At 43.3% G+C, this 24,157-nt stretch overlaps 1 protein-coding gene across 1 annotated transcript; it reads left to right on the top strand.

Moving 5' to 3' along the window:
• The first annotated feature begins 111 nt into the window (after nt 1–111).
• On the top strand, nt 112–22,730 carry cers1 (ceramide synthase 1). Its single transcript, XM_029499747.1, has 7 exons — nt 112–1,321; nt 16,377–16,536; nt 18,685–18,865; nt 19,282–19,443; nt 19,575–19,722; nt 19,849–20,009; nt 21,067–22,730. The coding sequence occupies exons 1-7, from the start codon at nt 1,070–1,072 to the stop codon at nt 21,107–21,109; spliced, it is 1,107 nt and encodes a 368-aa protein (XP_029355607.1). The 5' UTR covers nt 112–1,069; the 3' UTR covers nt 21,110–22,730.
• The last annotated feature ends 1,427 nt before the right edge of the window (nt 22,731–24,157 follow it).

The raw sequence follows: 24,157 nt of genomic DNA, 5'->3' as shown, positions 1-24,157 counted from the left end.
TAGCGGTCCGTCCTAATTACGTCACACCCCCCCCCCCCCAACCTTTTTTTTTTTTTTTTTTTTCTACTTCGCTCATAAACGCGCGTCTTCGCTTCAACGGACCAGTTGATTGACATTGAACGCACCGCGCGGCAAAGAAAACAAAAAAAAAACAAACAAAATAAACAAACAAACAAAAGAGAGAAAAGAACAAACCCGTTGATCAGCCGGCAGAAGAAGAGGAGGAGGAGACAGCCCTGCTTTTTTTTTTTTATTTTTTATTTTAAGAAATTCATATTATTTCTGCTGAACTTGCCCGGTGAGGTCCGCCGCTCTCCGCCGCTCTCAGACGGCTCGTTAGGCGGCTAACGGACGGAGATGCTGCCGCTGGTTCCGGAGTAAAACCCGCATGAGCTGACAGCCACTGGAGCCGTGAGACCTCCGGTTGAAGAGCGTGTGTGTGGGGCCCCGTCACGGTTATTTATTTATTTATTTATTATAATTATCTTTTCCCTCTTGGGGAGGGGAGGAGGGGGTTGATTTATTCCGGAGCGGAGCTGCTGGTCCATCCACTTAGCTAGGCGGCTAACGAGGACGCGCCGCCGCCGCCGCCGCCGCTGATCATCCGTGTGCGTAGCGGAATGATGGTGAGACTCAGGCAGGCGCTAACGGCTCGGATTAACCGTCACAGCCTCTCTTAAGGGATCGGTGTGTATGACCGACACACACACACAAAAAAAGGCAGAAAAAAGAAAAAGACACAAAGACGCCGTGTGTTGTGTGTGTGTGGGCCCGGCTACCCTTCATTTAAACCAGCACCGCAGGGGCAGAATGGGCCCGAGTGTCCCTCTGGAAGACAAAGAGCCAGGCAGCGGAGGGCCGTAAGCCGCTTAGATCCGCCCGCTCCATCGTTTTAGGTTGACGGATCAGCCTCTGCTGCTCCCTGGACTCTCGGTTGGAGTAATTTCTGTTTTTTTTTTTTGGTTGTTTTTTTTACCCCCCCCCCCCCCCTTCTACCCTCCCTCCTCTCCACCCTAACACACCTCCGTACCGGTCTCCACGTCTGTCTTGTCTCCGAGCCGCCAGCACGATGAGCGGTCACGCCGGAGCCGCCTCCGGGGCGCTGGAAGTGGAGCCCATGCCGGGATACCTGGAGCTCATCGGCAGAGCCTCCTCGGTCATGCTGGGCGCCTGGACGGACTGTAGCACTTGCGGTCTGGAGCTCTCCAAACGGACTCTGCTGGATAACGCTTACATTACCTGGATGGAAATCGCCCTGTTCTTTTTTTGCGCCTTTTTGTGGACGCAGGTCAGGCGGGGACTGACAGAAAGTCTGTTTAAGGTGGGTTCCTAAAGATGCACAACACAAACACACACACACACACACACACACTTGCATCCTCAATTAACGTGCTCAGGAGCACATTTTCTCCATTTGGAGCTCCAGAGCTGCAGATTTGGGGCCTTTGAGCCTCTCAGCAGCTGATCCTGGAGTCTGGACGTGATCAGGTGTGAGGAATGTCCATAAATGATTGATCCAGTCGTAGCATGTGCGTCGTGCCTTCAGTCAGACATCCTCAGCACAGTGTCAGAAAACATTAACCAGACCCAGAATCTGTCACAAATACAGCTGGTGCACACACACACAGTTTCCGATAGATTCTCATGTGGATCTTATGAGTCATTCAAGATGGTGGCAGGTTCAAGCAGGGTGAGGAAGTGTTCAAATGAAACCCAGGAAACTGAAAATATATTTATTCTTCCTCTCTGTGTGTGTTTGAGTGGGGCTGGCAAAGATGGCAGGGGACTTCTAGGGGGTAGAAATGTGTGCATGTTGGACAACACCCTTATCTACACTTATATGCACACAAGCAAACAATTGAACCGACAAAATCTTAATTTTTAATCTTATGTTATAGTGCACATAATTGAGCCTACTGAAGCAGCACCACATTTTTGTTTTTTTTTTTTGTTGTAAATTTTATCAATGCCCTCTGAATAAAATCCAAATATGGATCTCTATATTCTTCGCATTTTTTTTGCAGGGAAAATGATATTGAAGCGTTTAAAGTTTTGTTAGTGCTTTTAGGTGCTTTTTGGGACATGGCAGCCGAGTCATTAATCAGAATTACTAACACCAAGTTGAAAATGAAGCAGAGGTCCTCCCCCTCTCTTTCACTTTCTCTTTGTCTCCCTTTCACTGCATGGGTTTTTTTTTTTTTTAATCCCTACATGAGTGCAAATTGCAAGAAAGTTTGTGTGGGTAAATCAATGGTGAAACTTTTTCTAATATAGCTAGACAGGAATTGGATTCTGGCTAAATAAATGCAATGTCTCAGATCAAAGTGTTTTATCGCATTTTTGCAAGAATAATATAAAAATGTAAATATAACATCAAATAGTTTTTGCACATATATTCACAATATTTTCTGCAATGACTTTATACACCCAGAGATGAGATGTGATAGGGTGGCTGCTGCTGTTTGAATAGTCTAAATTTCAGTTCCCATCTCTAATGCTAAGCAATTTGCATTTATTGTATCTAAACCATTTCACTAGCTTTATTCTTGGAAGCGAGGCTCTTTGAAACCTTTACCACATGCTGCTAATGCAAAAGCAAAACTAATGACATCCCGAGGACCTAAATCGTGCACTTAGAAAACTGCAGTGTCTCTCAAAGTATACTTACTATATTGTTTCTAGCCACAATATGTCACTGAGCGTCCAGACGCTCAGGCTAGGTTCTGACAGACTGGCTGTATGCCCAGGTCTCCTATATTTCCCTCATCTATCCAACTCCTGAGTACCTCCACCCAGTTGGTGCTGTAAGGGAGGGGCCCACTCTCCACCCATAGCCAAGCTGTGGCCTCAGGCTTGTCATCATCATGGGTGGGGGTGGCGTGCCTGCACGTAGTAAATGCTACGACGGTGATGCTATAGCAGCCTACTGTAGCTCAGGGCCCCATGTGTGAAGCCAGATGTGGCCTGAGAATCAAAAGAATGAGGCCTGTTTTCAATATATTGGTGTGTACGAGTCAGAGCTGTATGGAATGGAAAACATTCAAGACCCTCTGGCAGAAGATTTACATTTTTTTTTGTTGTTTTCTGTTTATTTTTATTTTATTTCTTTCCTACATGTGAATGAAGAATCCATCATCATACCCTAGGTTGTTTTAGTGAATGTGTAATTCAACCTTTACAGTCCTCACATTATGGAGTCATTCATTAAATGAGTTAATACTAATATTGCTGTTATAGATCACCCAGGCCGATGTGGACTGCCCACAGTGTGCGACCACAGTATTTGTCTTGAACACAATAGGATGCTCGCACCCTTGAGGCAGTTGAACGTTAAGTAAACTGTGAACTTAATATGTTCTCAGTAATTAATAACAGTGTGGTTTTCAGTGTTGAGAAAATTGGTAGTCATAGAATAATAAATGACAACAAAGACAATAACAAGTACACAGATTAATGGATGGGTTCAGAGCTCACTGAAACCTCAAGGATGTTAAATAAATGTTTGTTTTGAGCTCAATAGATGCAGCTCAGTGTCATCTTTCCCCGTCAGGATTTTGTGAAACGTGAAAAATTATTGTTTGTTCCTTTTACATTCTATAAATTCATTTCGTATTTAAAATCAAGTTATCTCTAGCAAAGCTTGCTGGGGCAATTAACAATCCTTCTTCCATGAGACCTGATGGATAAAAATAATTAGCTTCCTGTTTTGTTACTTACAGGACTCCCAGTCATGTTTGAAGAATAAAAGTTGACCCACTTAAACTCTCCACTTACTCTGTGCTGCATTTTTCCACTGAACAGATCCCAGTTGTGGAAGCAGTCCAACTGAAACCTACTTTTTTGACTTTGTTTGTACCTTACCATATAAGGTAATTGAGTGCACTCTGCGGAAAACAGTGAAGATACTTGTTGGACATTTTTCATTTTGAAGAGTTTTAAATATGCTAAAAACAAACACAACAACAAAAAAGAAATCAGGTCAACATTGTAAACCTTAAGGCTGAATGAATCCTGTTTTGCTCTGATGGGGACTCAATATGTTTCAAGCTTTCTGTATTTATGTTGCCCAACGAAGGGGAAACCACTTTCCACAGGGCAGCTGCACTTCACATGTCAGTGAGCATGCTGTAGGGTGAGGTAAGGCGAGTGCCGGGGGTAGGGATGGTGTGGTTCAGTGAGTGCTTTTCATGATGCTGGAGTGCATGAATTACAACAGAACCTATCCAGGTTAAATTAAACACAACTTGTTGGTGAGCCACTTGAGCTCTGATGTTACATAAATGTGGTGGATCATATTGTCCTGACTTATCCATTGGAACAAATGATACTCTAAAAGATAAATGTGGAGTTTATGTCTTTAGGTGCTGAAAGACCCATTATTCACCTCCGGAAGAAGAAATTTTGAAATTCTTTGCTGTGTGTGGTTATAAGCTACACCTAGTAATCAGCTAAAATGTCGAGTTAAAACATCGGAAACTCTGAGAGTAGCTGCAGCTCCTTCCTCATTCTCTTAACTTCTCTCTTCACAAAAATGTTCATCAGAGCATGTGCATGTTTGTTTCTCTGGTTGCTTGCACAATTTAAATGGGTGCTCATCTGGATGTTTACGGGTTGTGCATTTTATTTATATGCCTGTGTGAGCTGTGAGATACAGATGTTTGTGCGTTTGCAATGAAAAGCATGTATGTGCCAATTCATCCCATAGCATTTCAGAGCCTCTGAGGATGATAGAGGATCAAAAATAGCAAGGAGAGGAATTGAGTTTTAATGGACTTGTGACAAAGTCATGGCACTGGGATGAAAGTAGTAAAGTTCCAAAAACAGGGTAATCACAGGATGAATGAGCAAATAAGGAAGAAGGAGCTAGAGGAAGGAAGGAACTGAGCAACGTGGGCTCAGGGGTTGTGCATGCTGCCTCAAGCCTGCTGACTCAGCACACAGCAACCAATCGTGAACACAGTTTGCACATGCCACATACATGCATTTGCTGGTAAAAGCACATGGAATCTCTCTCACGCAGAAGCAACTTCTGTCCACAGCCCGACTTTTCAGTACAAGACAAACAGGGCAGGCGGCGGCCAAACCTACTCAACAGCATGAGCAGTTTATAACTACCCTTATAAATGCCTCCCATATCCACACACTGAAGCAGTCACTCAAAGAGGAGAGCAGCAGTGTGCTTGCCAGCACCAGCCTTGTTGCAGAGCTTATCTCCCTGCAGAGAGCCAAGCGGCACCTCATCCACTGCTGTTGTTCTAAATGTGAAAGCAGCCTGAGGTTTGACAAGGTCCCCGACCACAGATCCCAGATCACCTTCCACCAAGCTCCTGCTCATTGTTACGCATTAGAGCTGCAGAGGGAAACTCGATACACGTTTTGTGGTTAAAGGGAAGTGTTATCCATTCAGCCAAAAGTGCCCATTCAGGTGATGCTTCCTTGCAATTTTGCCACTGATTGCCAGCAGCTTGGGTTATTATAGTGCACCCCCCCCCCCCCCCCTCTCCTCTCCTTTTCTATCGAGTCTCAGCTATCTAATCCATCATCACATGTCCTTTAGGGAAGCAGCACTTTCACCCTCACCTGACACGTGATCTATGGCTCTATGTACTTCAACCTGTCACACATCATAAATACAAAGCACTTAAGGGTCCACAAAACTGTCTGCTTCTCTGCTTCTGACATGGGTTGTACTATAATTAATCATTGTTTGTCTTTCTGATCATTGTGATTTTAGAAATATGATTCTATATATTATATTAGTTGCCATGAGTGTCATATATTGTGTGCAGAAGAGCATTTATCTGTACGTTAAGACTTTACCACCAAATTGTGTTTCTGACTTTGTGTGTCTGCAGACGGTTGGATGTCTGATGACTTTGTGCACTGATGCTGGGCTTTTGGCCACTTGTGGGATTGGCTGCCTGCAGGGTTGTTCCAGTTTGTAATCCACTCAGCATCAAGCTGACCAGTTCAGATATCCCAGTGATGTAATTGGTTGCGTGTCTGTTTTCCACCTTCCTGCCAGGGAACAAAACCATTAGCCTGTCACTCAATAAGTAAGTCAATAGAAAATAAGAAAACTAAAAATTGAAGCCTTTACACTTAGACTTTTGGCCTTTTTGACCCTTTGTGCCTTGCCATTGTCTTAATTCTATATAGTTGTTGAACAAATTAGCTATGGCATCAACAAATGTATTTTATTATAGATGGAAGGTACTGCACAGCATTTGAAAAGATGGTTCAGTGATAAATGTGCAGGCCCGTGAGGGGAAAGGGCATTGTAGTTTCAAGGAATTGTTCAACTATCAATAATTCATGTAGTCACTTATTTTGTCAGACCTGGAGCAATGCCTGTGTTTTTTTTTTTTTTTTTGTGTGTGTGTTTTTTGTCAGTGCTGCTGAGAAACATCCTCTTCTTTTTTTTTTTTCTTTTTTAAATCTTGAAGGAGAGCAGCCATATTATCTATTCATTTTTCTTTTAATGCTATAGCACACAATCTATTATGATGCTTTACTGCAGAGGCTAAATTAAAATCTTGTCCTCTGTAACTCAAACTCAAACTAAATTTGGATGCAAGACCCTGCCTCTGTGGAAGAGTGGTAAATACAGGCTGTTGCTCTGTAACGTGTGAAGTGAGTGTTTGTTTGGTCATGGTGTCTGCAACAAGGGTTCATTAATATCAGTGTATACATTCGAAAATACCTGATTGACACTCCAACATGGATGATCTCAGTCTCTGCATTGTGTAGATCATGACAGCTGGTAGCTGGCAACACGGAGACTAGACAGTTCTGATGGTCATTTACTGTCTATATATACAAGCTTGGTCTCAGTTTAACCTAAAGAAAAATCATAACCAAAGAAAACGCAATAATAAAGCTACAAATATTTACAGGTATTCATTTACAGTGCTGATGGCCTGGAGATCCGAGTCCTGTCTGACTTGTTTCTTTTACACAACATTACTTTGGATTCTGTAGCATTAAACATAAAATTAAAGAACACAACATCTTATATTACAAGAATTGTTTCCATTTAAATCTCAAATCATATATCTACTGTAACATGCTAATGGCATTATATAGCTTGAAATATGTTTCAATGGTAAGTCAGTAATTGTCTGTTTTCGTTTGTATCATTGTAAAAAAGAAACTTTTGCGCTGTTGTTTGAACGAAACAAGACATTTAAAGATGCCACTCCGGATCCTGAGAGGATGTGACTGACCTGTTGGACGTTTCGTAAACTAAACAAACTGTTTCACACACACCATACTCAATGGAGTTGTTAATCGTGAACATAAAGCTAACACTGACAGAAGAAATGACGAGTGGTTGGACATTCTTTAACAAGGTGAATCGTAGCAGAAGCAGCCACATGTACCAGCTACTGAGCAGGATCGTGAATCAGCTCTGTTTGCGGACAGTAACAGTCAGCCTCTGCTGGTCAACAGGAATGTGCTGTGAGGCCTTGACTGTGGTCGGCCTCTCAATCTTTTTCCTCTTCCTCTCTTTCTGTCTCACTTATTTTCCTTTAGGTAGACACAGTGGACAGGCTGTGATAAGACAAGAGCTCACTGTCTCTGTGGGTTTCACACTTGGCAGCTGTAGCTGTTCTAACAAGGCCGCTCTATAGCAGCGTGTGTGCCAGAGGAAACCCAAACTCATTCTTGTCTGCAAAGATTTCATTCACTTCTAAACCATATGTGTGCGTTTTATGTCTGCTTACTTGTTACTTGTGTGGATGCTGCTTTTTTTTTTTTTTTCTTTGCTTATGGGTAAGACACCATGTGATGTGATTATGTGCCAGTCTCTCTCTCTCGCTGTCTGTCTTTGGAAGAGACTGTTACATCTGCGTGGTTTCACATAAAGAAAAGGAACTCTTTCCTCCTCTCTTTGGTGATCCAAAATTCACCCCATCTCACCTTTCTTTCATTTGCCCTTATTTTTGTATCCATATTACGCTTGACCTCATTTTCTATCTGTTGTCCTCTGTCCTCTCTGCCTTCTTATTTCTTCTTCCGTCACGTCCCCACCCACCATGTGGTATTGGCTTTGCATGGCCACATCTACTTGGCCCAGACATGAAGATTAAGAACAGGCGCTTGTTGAAGTCTATTATAGAAGATGCACCAACAGAATGAGCTGAGGGAAACACGTGGTGTTTTTGCAAAGATTGACAAATGTGGAGACGATGTGTTAGAAATTTCCCACCTGGTGTAATGTCAGAAATTTTAAGTTTGGTTAGAGCTGCTGTAAGAGAGATCAGCCAGAGTAGGAATCACATAATCTTTGCAACTCTGTGAAAGGCAGGTGAAATTGGATTATACAACTGAACTGCATTTACAGTTACAGTGATTTGTGGACAAGAAATATGTTTTGCTGGGGTTTGATGTGAACCGTTTACGCATCCTCGTAAACATCGAGTGTGTATCATACTCGATATAGTATCATAAATGTGAATGAAAGCCTGAGTGAACTCAGGATTACACTGTCTGATTTACTGCTCCGGTCTACAGCCCCACTGCATGACATCACTGCAGATACAGGGCTGCGACTCTACCTTACCTGAATCACTAACCTCACCTTAATCCCGACATCCGATCGCTGTTTAACTCCATTACGCTGTTGGTGAAATTAGGCCTCTCTGTAATATATGGGCTATAATCATCAGCCTGAGTTGAACTAGAGCACACACGCATTACCACCTGTGGTGTCATGTGGCCTAGTAAGCAGTGTTAATAGTATTAGTCATCAACAGGGATCTGTCAGCATGATGCAATATACTGAGATATAAAGATATTTAATGTGTGTACATACAAAATACAGAAATTCAGGATCACAAATTTTATAATCAACACATTTTCTGAGTGGAAAATGTTGATCAATGCAGCAGTGAGAATCGTCATCATCATTCATGCAGATGATTTAGTTCGATGTGGTGTTAAGGTAGACGCTGTGTTCTTTATGTTAGACAAAACCGTGACTTTCTCATGACAAGTTCTCAAAATAGCAGTGATCATTAAGAGCTGGCGTTCAGCGTAATCAGCTGGTAGAAGGTGAACATTTGTTTTTACTTTCCATCCCATGTGTGTACTGGTAAACAAAGACAGTCGGCTTCATTTGACCCACTTTAAACTTTGGGGTCTGGAAGTGTTTATTACAGAGTCAGCCATGTAAAAAAGAAAGTAAATAAATAACTGAAATTTCCATTTTGAGCAAACAATGTTAATTACTGTGTGTGTGTATGTGTAAATTCTTGTAAATGTAACAATATGAGGACCAAAAACCAAAAAAAATAAGTCAGGACACTGTGGTCCTCCTCTTTTTTTTTTTTTTTTAGGTCAGAGGTTAGGTTAGGTTAGGATTCAGTTTTGGGGTGAGCGTTAGAATTAGGCTTGGTTTAGGAGTATGTGTGTGTTTCTTGCGTCAGCGGCTGAATAATTATGGTGCGCTCATGAACCACCTCCTGTTTTCACATGTTGAAAACACACACGTTTGTAGTCTTGCACACAGTTGGTCCTAATCCTGTGTGTGTTGCAAACGGCACGAATGCTGCATTATGAATGACAGCCATATGTCCTCTAGCTCTCAGTTTGGACAGGAAGCAGCTTGAGTGAATATCTTCACACTTGGCTGAGACTGTTTTTGTGATTATTTATTGTTTTTTTTGTTTTTTTTTACTTGTTTCTCTTTCTCGAGTATGAAAATACAATGTGAAATAACGGCAGACACAGGCAGCGTACTGTATGAGACTTACACCAGGTAACTTTGACACGGAGCAGATTATGATGTTTAGACAACAGGGTCAGAGCTTCCCCAAAAGCTCAGACAACGGAGCATCGAAATTGGATCTTTATCATGAAGCGAGCAGAGAACTTCCCTTTTCTATTCAGACTCAGATGTAAAATGAGCCTTTAAGGACTAAAAGCCGGTTTTAACCAAACCCAAGCGTTCTCTCTCTATTTTTTTTTTTTGTCTCATGTCTAAATATGGAAGTCAGTAATCTTCCTTTAAAGATGTTGCACAGGGAACAAAGTTGCTAATCAACACAAAACAAACAGGAAATTGTGGCAATGTGGAGGTGGAGTCCAGTGAAATTGGTTTGCTGTGACAATCATGCTCATTATCTGTGATGCTCCAGGAGTTAACGTGAGCAGCAAGTAGTAAATGTTTGCAATGGATCAGCTAATAGGTAAAACAAGGTGTAGCTGCTCTTTCTATCTCTCTCACATACACACACTAACCTGTGCATTTCCTCACACTCGAGACAGAAAAGCCTTAAACCCTGTTTGAGTATATGTAAGTATCTATGTGACAGGAACTGAAACGACTGCCACAGGTGTAGTTTCATAGTTTAGTTATTTGGTGCATCCCCTGTCATGAGAGCCAGATCAAGGCATTTGGGTTTGTTTGCTATTTGCATTTGCAAAGGATTCAAAGGTCCCTCTTCCATTATTTCATTATTAGATATTCTATGATCATTATGACATTATTCAATAGGTGCATATACATGGAATGTGTTGTGCTTGCTTTTGAAAAAGAAACACTCCAGCGAAGCTGAAAATACATTCGGTTAATTTCCTATGCTCAGCAGTAACTCATGAGGTGAAGACAGCACAGTCAAATGTTTCAGAAAGTGTGTTTTTGCTTGCTACAAAACTTCCAGACATGAACTGTGCTCATTTCCTCATTCATAGAGGCTGGGCTGGTCATCAGCACTTGTCCACTCACGTACTTATACAAATTAGTTTGCCCAGTGGCAACAGTGGCTGGTATAATTATAATTTTAATCAAATGAGGTTCAAATGGCCATAGTCTTTTCTGGTGGACTATCACTTCAACAACATCCATTTGGATTAACCAACTCCTGTGATTCTCTGGAGGTATTCATTTTACCTTCTCTTATTTCTCTCTCTGCCAACTACATGTCAGTGTGTTTCATCTTTCATCAGCCAAACTGATCATTTGAAGGTTATCAGGCTTTTCCTCCCATGGGAACATTCGATAGAGTCCATCCCTTACTAAGAGTCCCCCTTTACCAATTATAAAGCCAGTCCCAGCTGGTGATGAATGAGGATTCAAACCCAGGACCTAACCACTGCCCCACCTATCCTGTTGTGAAACTGCACTACCCTTAACCTGCTGTTGTGGCTATTGGCTACAATAAAGACATCCTACGAGAACATCTTTTAGCTTGGGCTTTTTCCATGTGCAGAAGGAATCCCATAAAAATGTTTACTTTCCACAGTTCATCACATTCACGCACCTGCAGCTAATACTTTTAAAATGAGAAACAGGTTTCAAACCCTCTGGTCTCTGATTGTACTTTTCTCATCTATGTGCTTATGTTGAACATGTTGGCCCTCACTTTTACCTCTGCTCCATTTTTTTTTCTCCTTCACTCAAATACAGCTGACTCATCTGTGTGCCATCAGCCGAAGCCACTTCTAGTGAGTAGGCAGAATATGGATGCAAACGGGCCATGACTGAAAAGTTGCCATTATTCAACCTTAGAGAGTTTTAGGGGTTGCAAAGGGGGACGGACAGTACCTGATTTTTTTTTTTTCACAGTCCTCTGATCCGGTTAAAGTTTCTGCTGCCTTTTTATTATTTATAGTTGCTGCTTCACATTAAAAACTTTCCATTAGAGAAAAAAAAAATTGACACTTTCCGATGAAACATCGGTGACTGCTCATAACGTGTCCTGCTGCCAGACATAAGTATCACGGCATGCATTGGTAACTCATTTCCCTGTGCGTTTAACTATCTGGCTGCCACCATGAAGGACAGTGCCATTAAAAAAAAAAAATGGAGAGAAACGTTGATGGCATGAGCTTTGGAGTACAAGCTGTGTACAAAAATAACAACTTTTGTATCAACACACTCAAAGTATGAGTGAGGCCCTGGCTGGTCCTTTAGCGGTCTTCCTCTGTATTCCAACAGAACTTAAGGCTCATGGGTAGTGTAGTGCTGAAAAGCCATTCACAACAATGATGGATAAAATGTGGCTTCTCTGACACAGAGTTGAAATGATTGAAAACCGCAGCCATGGCATAAACCAATGGGCGATATTTCATGATCCAGGACAGTCCTGTGTTGCTGTCGTGAACATCCTTCAGGATAATAAAAATGGAAATAGGAATACAGAAAAGCAGAGGACTCTTCTGAAACCAGCAGCCCCTCCAAGTGAGGGAAGCCTAAACAAGCAAAATAACTCTTCATAAAGACAGATTGAACACAATATCAGAGAATTTTTTTTTTTTATGTTTCAAAATTGATCACTACAAATCCATAGATTAAAGGTTTTATTCTATGTCTGGCCGATTAACTTGGAAAAGTGAGACATTTCTAAGACAAGGATCATTTTCCAATTTCTTACCACATTCAAAAACATCACGTTAGGGCTCCCAACTAAATAAAATGTCAGCAAAGGTCTTATCTGCTGGATCGTTGCTCTTCAGTATGCGTGGGTAAGAGCCTCCTTCATAATGACAGCTGTCTGTTAAGAACAGGGGGGGTAGATGAGATCATTTATTAATTTAGAGGCAGATATTTGGGATGAGGTGGAATGCAAGTGTAATGTTGGATTAGGGTTAGGGTTAGGGTTGGGGGGAAGAATGGCAGACAGGGTGTAATTCCAGTATATTAAAACCTGTGTAAAAACAGAAGAAGGTTTTAAAAGACACCGCAAATAGAATTTCTATAGACTGTTGCCTCAGACAGATGAGTGAGTGAGGCTTATTGAACAGATCCACACATGAGCCAGCATCCTGACTCACTGGCCCAGTTTATCTTCTTATGCAACAGGCCAATGGAGTCCATTCTCTCCTCGCTCGTCACTTGCTCCCAGGAAGGGCAGCGGGGGGGCTGAAAACTTTTCAAGGTGGAGGGTGAAAGGGAGAGCAGTGTTGGTGCAGCTGCAGATTCACGAGGAAAGGGAGAGAAAGATGGACGAGCTATAGGAATGAAGTTGAAAAGAGATGGAGGAAGCTGTTAGCCACAGCAGGGCCGGTGCCAGCATCCCTGCACGGTTGCTAAGGGAACTACTTATTTGCCGTCAAGTCTCTTTCACGCCGACTCTATAATTTCTCTGCTGTTTTTCATTTTCTTGCCGGCCGTTCTTTTAAGGCCGTCTCTCTCTCCTTCCCAGGGAGAAAGAGGCAGCAGTGGACAGTGAAATGAAAGCCAGCGATGTGAGTTCAGCCAGCGTCTGTCTGTCAGAGGGAGAAAGGAAGAGAGCAGGGGGGCCGCTGAATGGCCGCAGGTCCCAGCCGAGTGTAATTTAAGGCCCTGTCATTTATCTGACAGAGGACGAGCGGATTATCTCAGTGTCCTTGACCCAATACACCCCCCCCCCCACTGTAACGCCTGCATAGAAAAGCAAAGGGTAGATGGACGGAGTGGGTGGATAGGACCTGGAGAGATGGTGGGCTGTGTGGCACAGAAAGACAAGAAGGGATAGTGGACTGTTATATAATCCCAGAATCTGCATTTGAAACAAAGAGTTTGTCCCTGCTGTGTTCCTTTGGCTGGGACCAGCTGGATCCAGAACTGGGAGGAAAAAATAAAAAAATAAGACATACACATTTGTCTAGTTTACACACAAATCTGCTCTCCTCAGTGCCAGATCACATCACTCACAGCAGGAAGAGGGATGTCACCTGGCAATAGCAAATAAAACATTTACTACCTCAGTATTTGCCAGGAAGTATCAGCCCTGAATACTCAAATGTGATCAAATAGGAAGGAAATACTGTATGACGTGTAATGGAAGGCACATCAGTAAAATAAAGTGAGGGGGAAATGATATATACATTATACTAATGGACAGCTCTGTAGCTGTTCATGATACTATGAGGAAGCACTTAATTTCACGACTCACAATGATGGTGAGGGAAAGATAGAATTAGTTGTTTGTCATGTCACCAAGTTAGCATGAATGTGGACTATGTGGTTGATTGGCCAATTTAGTCCTTTGTTAGATGGCACATCAGTCAATATCAACTGATGTTTGACTAAAAGCATCAGAGAAGTGAAGAAATCATATTGGCAGATGCGTAAAAAGCTAAACCTAAAATAATTTGTCTATATGACAGTAAATTCAGTAGATTTCTAGGTTGGACAGTTGGTGAGACCAAAAAAAAAAAGATGATGAAGATGATGTTGATAGCGACTTGTCAGTATTTTCTGATGCCAGTAATTAATCGCTGAGGAAATAAGCAGCCTTGACGCTCCCTGTTTCAGGCGAAACACTTTCAGACTTTCAGAACTCAGCACCTCTGACACGTGTTTACATGTGGTGCAGATGCAGCTCAGCGCCGATGAAACATGAAATAGCACCGAGTGGATGGAAGAATGGGGGCGAAAATAGACCAGATAGGATGTTGATATTAGATGTAACAGCAGTAAAGACGTGAGCTGCAGTCTGGAGCTCGGCTGGTGTTTGCCAAAACCTCATTCAGCCTCTGTGAACATGCGTGAGTGGGAATGGGGGAGATACTTGGGGGGTCAGATGATGTGGTGAGGACTTGGGGGGGTATGTTGTGTGCTGACAGCTGGGCTCTATAAATAAATGTTGCAGGCGGGGGGGGGGGGGGGGGTGAGGGAGGAGAGAGAGAGAGAGAGAAGGAGGGAGCTGGGAAGAATGAGACATAAAGAGGAAGGGGGGGGTCATAGAGGGCCTGATACAGATGTACTGAAGGGCTTAAAAGAATGTGGTGAGTGTCCTGCACTCCACTCATGATTTACTCAACATGCTGCACACGTCCCAGCAGCCTCGGCCAATCAGCAGCCTTCGGCGGGGTCACATGCTCCCTGCCTGCTGCCCCCTTTTTCTCTAATTGTGTCAATGACTGAGGACCACGGAGTCCACAACCATTACATCTAATCTCACATCAGCGTTGCCCCTGTTGTCTTCCTTCCTCCACTTGTTGTGAGTCCTTTGTGGGTGAGGCAGGGAACTCTTCAAATCCAGAAATCAGAGGAAATGAACGTTAGACCTGAATCAACATATCAGAGACAGAACAGAGTGCTTTTTATCCCACGGACAGGAAATGTGTGTGAAAGTGGCCGTCTAAGAGCTGAGGCTCATTCGTCATGTGTGCTGATGTGTGTTGCTGCTTAGTAACAAGTGGTTCAGATGTGCTGTATCACTGACAGGGGCAACTTTCACTTTGCTGCCTCCAGTTACACCATTTCATTGCTTTTCGTAGGTGTGTGTGTGGCATTTTGTTTTTGGGTTTGGTTTCCTGTCTGGCAGAGGGAAGCAACGCTGAACACCTGCCTGTCTCATGGACTGACTGACTGATGCCTACCTGTCTGTGCACCTCTAGTGTGGTTTCCTTTATGTCTGTCTGCGTTGGAATGAACTGATCAGTGTTAAATCCTCAGCGTCTCCTCGGCTGAGTTAGTTGTTTTTAAGTATAATCAAACTGAATGATCGTCAACCAGAGTATGTGAAGCCACAACTTTGAGAGAGAAGTGAGAACGGAAAAAGGTGGGAGTGAAAGGAGGAAGATATAAGCGTCGTAACAAGGAGATGGGCGTGGTCACATTATCAGGCTGCATCAGCACATCTTCTGCCGGACTTCCTACATTTCTACTTGCATCGCAATTATAAGCAGACTGAAAGACATGCCACGTTTGTCAAGCACTGCAGCGGACTGGGGATAGCACCTGTGTATGTGGGAGTGTATCTATTCATATAAATGTTTAAACAACCTGCTGACACCACTGGCAGCCTTGCACTTTCTACATCTCAACATAAACCACAATAAAAATCAATAATCAGTCAACTTAAGTATGTTCTCAAGAGTGTGAAGGATTGTTGTTTGTCCCAACCAAACCAAAACTGGCACGGGTTTTTTTTGCTGTTTCACTTCATGTTTTTTCCGTCAGCTGTCTGGTTTGGTTTGCACGAGGCATCAACAATTATATTTATATGATTTACTCTCCTTCTTATTGCTGCTGGTGTTTGTTAGTTCAGAAATACGTGCCCTCATCCTCACGTTGTAATATGGAGTAAGAGAAAGCTTATTTTATGAAAGAATGTAATTGTAAGGCCGAACAAATCCAGCTGTTCACCATGAAACAAACAACTATCCCACTCAGCTCGGAAACCACAAACTTGCATTAACAGACTGCGGCCATCTCCTCCAGTCAGCTGTTTGCTTCACCACACATTTTCCAATTGAGAGCCTCATATTGAATTTACAAGCCTGTGAATGAGCGCCATCTAAATTAATCAATTATTATGTCCACGGCTCTCCCTGGATCCCCCCCCCCCCCCCCCCCCCACCTGACCCTAGCTGCAGTCCCAGAAAAACGTCCTCCCCACGGTTTGACTCCTGTTCTCTCTTCTTCTTTGTTGCTGCAGCCTCTAGCACGGTGGTGCAGGCTGCTGCCCAAAGATGCTGCCAAGATGCCGGAGAGCGCGTGGAAGCTGGTCTTCTACACCATGTCATGGTGCTACAGCACCTACCTGCTCTTCTTCAGCTCCTACTCCTTTTTCCACGACCCGCCCTCCGTCTTCTACAGTAAGATACCCAGCAACAGACCACCTGCCATCCATGGAAGTTCATTTATTTAGCACCTTGTGTGTCACTCATCACTTAAAATAAACAGCACGTGAAGGCTAAAATCAATTTTCTGAACATGAGCAGTTGAAATATGACTAATCTCTCAGGGCAGACTATAAAGTGAAGGTATGATTTGAATGTGCGTTGAAGCAGCCTAATCCTGTCGAGGCAAATGTATTTAGAGCAGCATAAACAGGAAATACAGGCTGATGATTTGGACGTCTTTTCAGCTGTAAGTTACTCAGCTTCTCATCAGTTATGCAGCTTATATTCAAAAAGCTAAATTTAACATGTAGAGCAGAAAGTAATTTAGATCCTGCTGTGGGGACTTTTGCAGTTATGCTGTTGCTGCATATTGAAACAAAGACTTGGAAATGATCAGACTGGGAGCAAAGGTTCTTGATGTAATACATTAAGACAAAATGATGTGTATAATTGTAACTAATGGAGAATAGAGCCACTCTTGCAAAGTTTTGTGATGACTGTTGTTGCTCTGCTAATGGAGGATAGATGCAGATTCCACTCATAATCCAGAGATGTCTTTTATAGTCTCTCTGCCTCTCCCATCAGACACGGAGGTGTCAGGGCTCCCATCCAAGCTCCACTATTCTGAGTGGCGCTAGAAAAGCTGCCAGGTTCAACTTTCATAGCTGCAGTCAGCCTGAGATCTGTACAGAGGCAGTGTAATGTGGCTGGACTATTATGGAGCGAGGGACAGAGAGATGGAGAGAGGTGAAGCTACAAAGAGAAGGTGAGAATGTGGAAAATGAGGAGAAAGCAAAGTAAGTGGAGGGAGGAGGAGGAAAGACGCTTCATTCTCCAGTGGGGAAAAAAAAGGGCTTCGGTTCCCATGCCTCTCCTTGGCCGCTCTTTTGTTGAGATCCATCTAGCAGCCTTCCCCTCAATGTTTAATGACGGAAGGGCCGATCAATAAACATTACACGCATCCCAAACGTAACCCCATCCCACAAGAGACAAACCTTACTGAAACATCGGAGGGGAGAGTTTCCATCCAACATTCGATAGGTTTCAGCCTTTACATACATTTGGTCTGTTTCACCAATGGTATTTCAGAAACCTATCCAAGGGTAAACTTGATCTCTCCAGACTCCTCCCATATAACCCCCCCCCCCCCCCCCCCCCCTTCAAACCCAACAGACCAGCACCCAGAAATCCCCGTATATAGTTATGTATCTGTAGATAATGCCTGTAGTGTATCTGTGTCTACATCGGTGTATGTAACAATGACACGGCTGATGAAGACTTTTTAAAATATCATGATTGTAAAACAGAAAATCGTTCCCCTTAAAAGATGTTAGGTTTTTTTTTTTTTTTTTTTTTTTTTCCAAATCATTTGCAATAGGTGCTCATTATGGTGAAGCCGGTCTGTTTCTGTTCAGTGAGACTTTGAGTCCCTCTGAGCTTGTTGCTATTTACTTCTGCAAAATAAATAGCCCTGTTGTTTTGTCTATTCCCAAATCTGTGGAAATGGCACAAATCCAGTTTATAATGTCAGCGATGGTCTGAGATCACCAGCAGGAAAGCAGACTAGAAGAGGAAAAAGAGTAACACAGTTACAGTCCATTTTCTAAAGGCTCTAAAAGAGGGCGTCCCTCGGGCCATTATGGTAATGACCCTTTTTATTTTCATTCTGAATAGGGAGTCAGGTTTGACATACATTGATAGCATTTTATGGTGTCTAGCTGAAGACGGCCATCTTGTGTTTTTTTTTTTTTAATACTTGGACTACATAAGTTTAAAAGACTGAATTGCCGTCTAACTGTATCGTGTTGCTGCAGTGCCACCTATAGACAGGAAACTGTCAAGATAGTTTATGGTCCTTGATGTGAAAATGGCCACAATTAAAACATAAAGCAAAATGTTATGGCAGACCTGTTCATAATATTTAAGGCTTGAATGAAGTGTTTGAGAGAGTTGGTGAAAAGAAAATCCTGGCATGTTCTCCACAAACGGGGACGTTTATGTAATTCATTGATTTGCAGTCTTTGAGTTTTCAGCTAAAATAAAGCGGGTGAGAACAAAGCATGGCTACAGGATGAGAGTAGGTGAAGAAGAGATCCTTAATGTCATGTCCTGGTCCTGCAGACTGGAAGAGTGGTATGCCAGTGCCTACAGATATCGCCATAGCCTACCTGATCCAGGGCAGCTTCTATGGCCACTCCATCTACGCCACCATCTACATGGACGCGTGGAGGAAGGACTCCGCCGTCATGGTGGTGCACCACATCATCACACTGGCACTGATCTGCTTCTCTTACGCCTTCAGGTATTTTTCTGTCAGTTTTGCTGTTTCTGGTTTCCTAAGAAGAAAATAAATGAAAGGAAAGTCTCCTGTTTTTTATAGATTTTGTTCAAAGTTCAAAGAAACGTGATTCAGCAGCAGTTTCCAACTTTGAGTTCATGTGAAGACACAGAGCAGACACAGCCACACGAGCAGGGGACGTATCACGTCGTATTATTGCACCCAACAAAATGCAGAACAGAAACTTGTCCAGTCGACTGATTTCTCCTCTTTCTGTTCGGGCCACACAAACATCAGCATGGAAACACAGACAGGAGAGGGGAATTTTACCGAGCGAGAACTAGAACAGGAGAGATAAACTGATAAATCCAGAGTCAGAAGCACATGGTTGATCGTTGATGAAAATGATCTGAGGTCTGTGCCTGTCCTCCCCTCCTCAGATACCACAACGTAGGGATCCTGGTGTTGTTCCTGCACGACATCAATGACATCCAGCTGGAGTTCACCAAGCTCAACGTCTACCTGAAGTCCAGAGGCGGAGGCTATTACCTGCTCAATGACATTCTGTCCAACATGGGCTCCGTCAGCTTCAGCATCACTTGGTGAGACTCAACACACACATTTCATTTCTGACATTTATTTCTCCACTACAGCTGAATGTTTATTCGTCAAACTGAAGATGAGCAGACGTGTGTAATGTTTCCATTTGCGGTCCTCACCGTGCTTCTCTCAGGTTCTGGTTCCGCCTCTACTGGTTCCCTCTCAAAGTGCTGTATGCCACATGCGTGTCCAGCCTGCAGTCTGTGCCCAACATCCCCTTCTACTTCTTCTTCAATACTCTTCTTCTCGCCCTGCTGCTCATGAACATCTACTGGTTCTTGGTGAGGATAAAAAGCAGACACAAATACAGAAATCACGTCAAAACTGCAATTAATGGTCAATGTTTGTGTGTCTTCGGCTGAAACGGTTACACAATCTGTTTTTCCCTCTCGCTCTCTCTTTTTCAGTTCATTGTTATATTTGTAGTGAAGGTGCTGAAGATGAAGGAGGTGAATGACGTCAGAGAGTATGAAGACGAGGAAGGCAGTAAGGCAGCAGCAGGCCTGCACAGAGACCGGCGGTCGTCAAACGACGATGATGATGCTGGACATCACAACTCTGCCCAGGGGTGAGCACCGTATTTGGACACTGTCTGTTTGTTTAGTTTGACGGGGAGGCTGCAGGCCAGGGTAGACTAACACAGCCTGCCGAGCGCTGGCAGGTTTTCACTGTAAATGGTGAGTTTGTTTTTAGCATCAGACTCCTTGGCAGGAAACCAAACCGACTATTTCCGACTAGGTTTCATTAGAGTTTACACATCTCTAAATCAGAAGGGGAGAGGTCACTCACATTGAGACACACAAAGAGCAGGAATCTCCTCTGCTGCGCCAGGAGGTCATCAAATTCAAGCTGATGAAGGTGAAACTTTACACTGAGGTAAAGGTGGAAATAAAAATCAGTTCATTCTCACAAACTTAAGAATAAAAACAATTCATCAAACTTATTTTAGGAAGAAGAAAAGAATGATGATAATAATATGTTAGATAACGTTTGATCCTGATACTATTACAGAGCACAGCAGGATTTGTTTGGGTTGGTTTTTTTTTTTAGGGTTGGGGTATTTTTTCTCAGAGGTTGTTTCCAAAGAAGAAGCTTCTGGATTGTGAAACATTGTGGCCTGATGTGTAAATAACTGAATTTTGAACTTTGTGAGCTTTAAACAAGAAAATGCTAACTTGACTAAAAATCAAGTATCTACTTGCTCTTTATCTGGAGCTGCCTTCATTATCAGCCTCAGGTCTTCTCGTCATGTCCCCCCTCCCCATTATCTTCTGATGATTAGCACGGTGGCCTTCGACCACTGTTGCATTTCTAAAGAACTCGAAACTGCTGACGACTTCATCCCCAAAATTGTGTTGCGGCAGTGCAATCCAAAGGTTCACTAAATCCAGGAGGTGCAGACTCCTCCTGCTGAGCAGCTCGCCCCCTCATCTCGTGCACCGATGGGATCAAAGAGCCTGGGACCACATGGAGATGTGATTATGTGGCGCTCTTATCTGTCCGGCCTTGAACACGGCTGATATCTTCCAGCTAATGCCTCACATCTGCTGATCACTTCGCCAGACAAGCTCGTTCCCCCTCTTTCCCCTCGGCTCACTCTCCGTCTCTCGTCTCTCCCTCTGCAGGAAGCACGTGCAGAACGGGGTCGCCAAGGAGAAACATCTATAACGGGCTCTCCGTCGCCACCACCGTGCACGAGACGCCTTCCTGGGACGGCTCACGCTCCAAACGTGACTCTGAAGGGAAGAGCGTCCCAACAAAAAAGGAAAATGGAAAGAAAATAAGAAGTTAGGGCGCAATGAATTTTTATTCCTTTTATTTGTTTTAGGACATTTCATTTCATCACGGTTGTTTTGTTTTTATTAGAGCACTGTGAATGTTATTTCAGGTGACCTTTTTTTTTTTTTTTTTTGTCTTATTGTTGCAAACTTTACATTCGATAGATTCAGTGGAAACAAAACCAGTTTGAGTGAGAGTTTGGTCTCTGATTGCCACCTACAGTAGGACGGGGTGATGCGTTCACCCCCGTCACCCCCAACAGCAGCGCAGCACCCAGCCGAGGAAGGAGGTCTGGGCCTGCAGCAAGCCTGCAGACATCCAGACCTGCTGTGTCCTGTAGGACCCGGTCAACAAGCAATAAGCTGATTGTGCAGGGGTGATCTGTGTTTGCTGTCAGTTAGATGTAATCAATCCCTTTTTTTTTTTTTTTTTTTTTTAACTCTTCCTCGCTGACTCGGCACAAGGCGAAGAGGCCTAAAAGAAAAAAAAATCTAATCAAAGCGGGAAACATTACATTGTTCCGGGTACTGCTCTCATGGCCGCAGCGGTCCGGCATCGTCTGGTGCCGTTTCACCACATGTATTGATTTTCATATCATTGCACAAGCCAATGTGGCAACCGCATAGCTGTGGCCCCCCCAGTGTCCATTAGTTTCAATAGGAGGTCCATCCACATTGATGTATGTGTGTGTGTGTGTGTGTGTGCGCGTGTGTGTTTGGTGTTTCAGGATGTGGAGAGTACGGATGTAGCCGAGTCTCTGAAACTCACAACATTTCACCTCTCAGTTTCTCTTTTATTGACGATCAACAGACATTTCAGTTTTCACTTGGCATTCCTGAACAGAAAAACCTTCTTCTTCTTCTTCTTCTTCTTCTTCTTCTTCGTTTTTTGTCCTTCGCCAGTGTGTGTTGATGCAAAAAGAGCATCTGTTGCTGCACTGACATGAAGGCAGACAAGCTGATTGCTAGTTTAATGACAGCAACTGGCTAGAATTGATTGACTGGGTTTTTAGCTTCATCCTCACAGTTTGATTAGTTTAAACGGCATGGATCTGAATTACACCAACGAGTCACTGGTGGTGGCGGCCTCCAGGTTCACAGAAAATCAGAAGAATAAGCCCAGAATTGGTGTAAAGATAAAAATCCGTATGGTAGAAAAAAATAAAATTAAAAAAACACTATGTATGCACACATTATGGTATTCAGGAATGCATGACATCGGAATGATTTTGGAAATATGCTATGAAATCGTCTTACAAACAAACGATGATGAAAAAAACAATGTAATCATAACGTCTTTCTAAATGTCTCAAATTCATCCTAAAAGTAATCTTTTTTTAAAGCAGCGTTGCCCTCTCAACACACGTAGTTTGTGCAGATAGATACGCACAAACAGGCCGGTGGGTGAGGGAAGGGATGAGACCAAAGTCTGCGTTGTCCTAAACAGAGAAAAAAAAAAAGAAAGAATGTTAAAACTACACGGAGACGAATCATCCGTTTTATCAGTGGGGGAGACAGCTGCTGCACCCGACGGAGAAAAGGGATATTTCTACTCTTCCGACCTTCTCGATCAAATTCAAGCTTGTTTGATGAACAGCGTTGCTTGTGCTGCTGGACCAGGCCGCAGATGTCGTCTGTTCGTAGAGGCGTTCTTTTCCACTTTACCCTTTTCATTTATATCACTATCCCTGTTATAGTTCTATTAATAATTCATTTGTTTTGAATTGCTGCTGTTTTGTTTTTTTTTTGTTGTTGTTGTCATTGTTGTTGTTGTTTCCTCTCTGAGAGCACTGCTTGTATTCCAGTGTTTTGCTGTGTAAGAGTCGGACCTGGTCTCTCCGGATCAGGTATTTAAAGGGACCAGGACCAGCACAAACATCTGGATTCAGCCTCAGATCTCTTCCTTCTAATCTGAATGCTGGCTCCGGCCCGTTTTACTGTAGTCTTCACACATCTGTACTGTAGGGTGACATGGCGTCCTATCAAACGCTCAGATAACTCAAAGACCTGTGATCTGGATCAGGTGGACCTCAGTCCCACAGCGTGAACACGTGACTGCGACTGGGAACGGGCAACATGGTGGTCTAACACAACATCAGATGATGGCCGCCATTTATTTTAAAGCAAAGTTAGATTTTAATACATTTTTGCTGGATTAACAAAAGCCGACTCTGGTTTTACTATTTTTAATTTTGTGAACAATTTCCGATGTAATTATTACAGATGCGTGTCCTCACAAGTGTCTACAACTAAAATGGATCTGAGATTAACTCAGATTCCTCTCACATGAAAATGTACAACTCTGGAATTCGTACATGTTGCCCACCCAGAACTGAAGGAAGCAGATTTAGAGATCAAGAGTTATTTTTTTTTCTTTTGGCTGATTCTTATGACATCTCAGACATTGGCAGTTTGACAGTTCAGGTCGTCTTTGGTTTAAGTTGCTGGAAACACGAGGCCTGTGGTGCTGGCTTGAGTCGGACAACTCGCCCGGGGACGTTTTCTCCAATGTCACTCCTCTTTTGCATACACTAAGCTCAGCACAGAGAATCAGGGAGTGACGCTGCGAGATATTTGAAAACAAGCAAAAGAGCAACAATTAGCTTCCCGCCGACCTGCAGAGGATTTGTGTCGCGGTGAGAGGAGCGTGATGGAGCCGGAGTTTAGGCTCAGACCTCTTCACCTCACCGACCGACACAAAGCTCAGCGCTGAGGAAATCAGGACAGATCAGAGTGTACAAAGGCTGACCTCTGACCTTACATTCACACACACTACAATCAGACCAGCTCAGCAGCCTTCGTCCTTCTGAAGCGTCTCACAGGCCTCGTTCCATCACGACTCACTTTTCTCCACCCGTGTGACCACTGTGCCAAAATGTCCACCCAAATTTTGAAGCAAGTGTTTGTGGGAGCTGGAAAAGGGGAGAGTTAGTTGAGA

This window comes from Echeneis naucrates, chromosome 4, assembly GCF_900963305.1.
Source record: "Echeneis naucrates chromosome 4, fEcheNa1.1, whole genome shotgun sequence".
NCBI classification, from domain to species: domain Eukaryota; kingdom Metazoa; phylum Chordata; class Actinopteri; order Carangiformes; family Echeneidae; genus Echeneis; species Echeneis naucrates.
This window is presented reverse-complemented; position numbering and strand designations above follow the sequence as displayed.

What these genes read in the sequence shown, in the direction of transcription:
- cers1 (XM_029499747.1), top strand. Translation starts at nt 1,070, where the DNA reads ATGAGCGGTCACGCCGGAGCCGCCTCCGGGGCGCTGGAAGTGGAGCCC. An exon ending in TGACAGAAAGTCTGTTTAAG is followed by an intron (nt 1,322 to 16,376) that starts GTGGGTTCCTAA and finishes TTGTTGCTGCAG; the next exon opens with CCTCTAGCACGGTGGTGCAG. An exon ending in CCCGCCCTCCGTCTTCTACA is followed by an intron (nt 16,537 to 18,684) that starts GTAAGATACCCA and finishes CTGGTCCTGCAG; the next exon opens with ACTGGAAGAGTGGTATGCCA.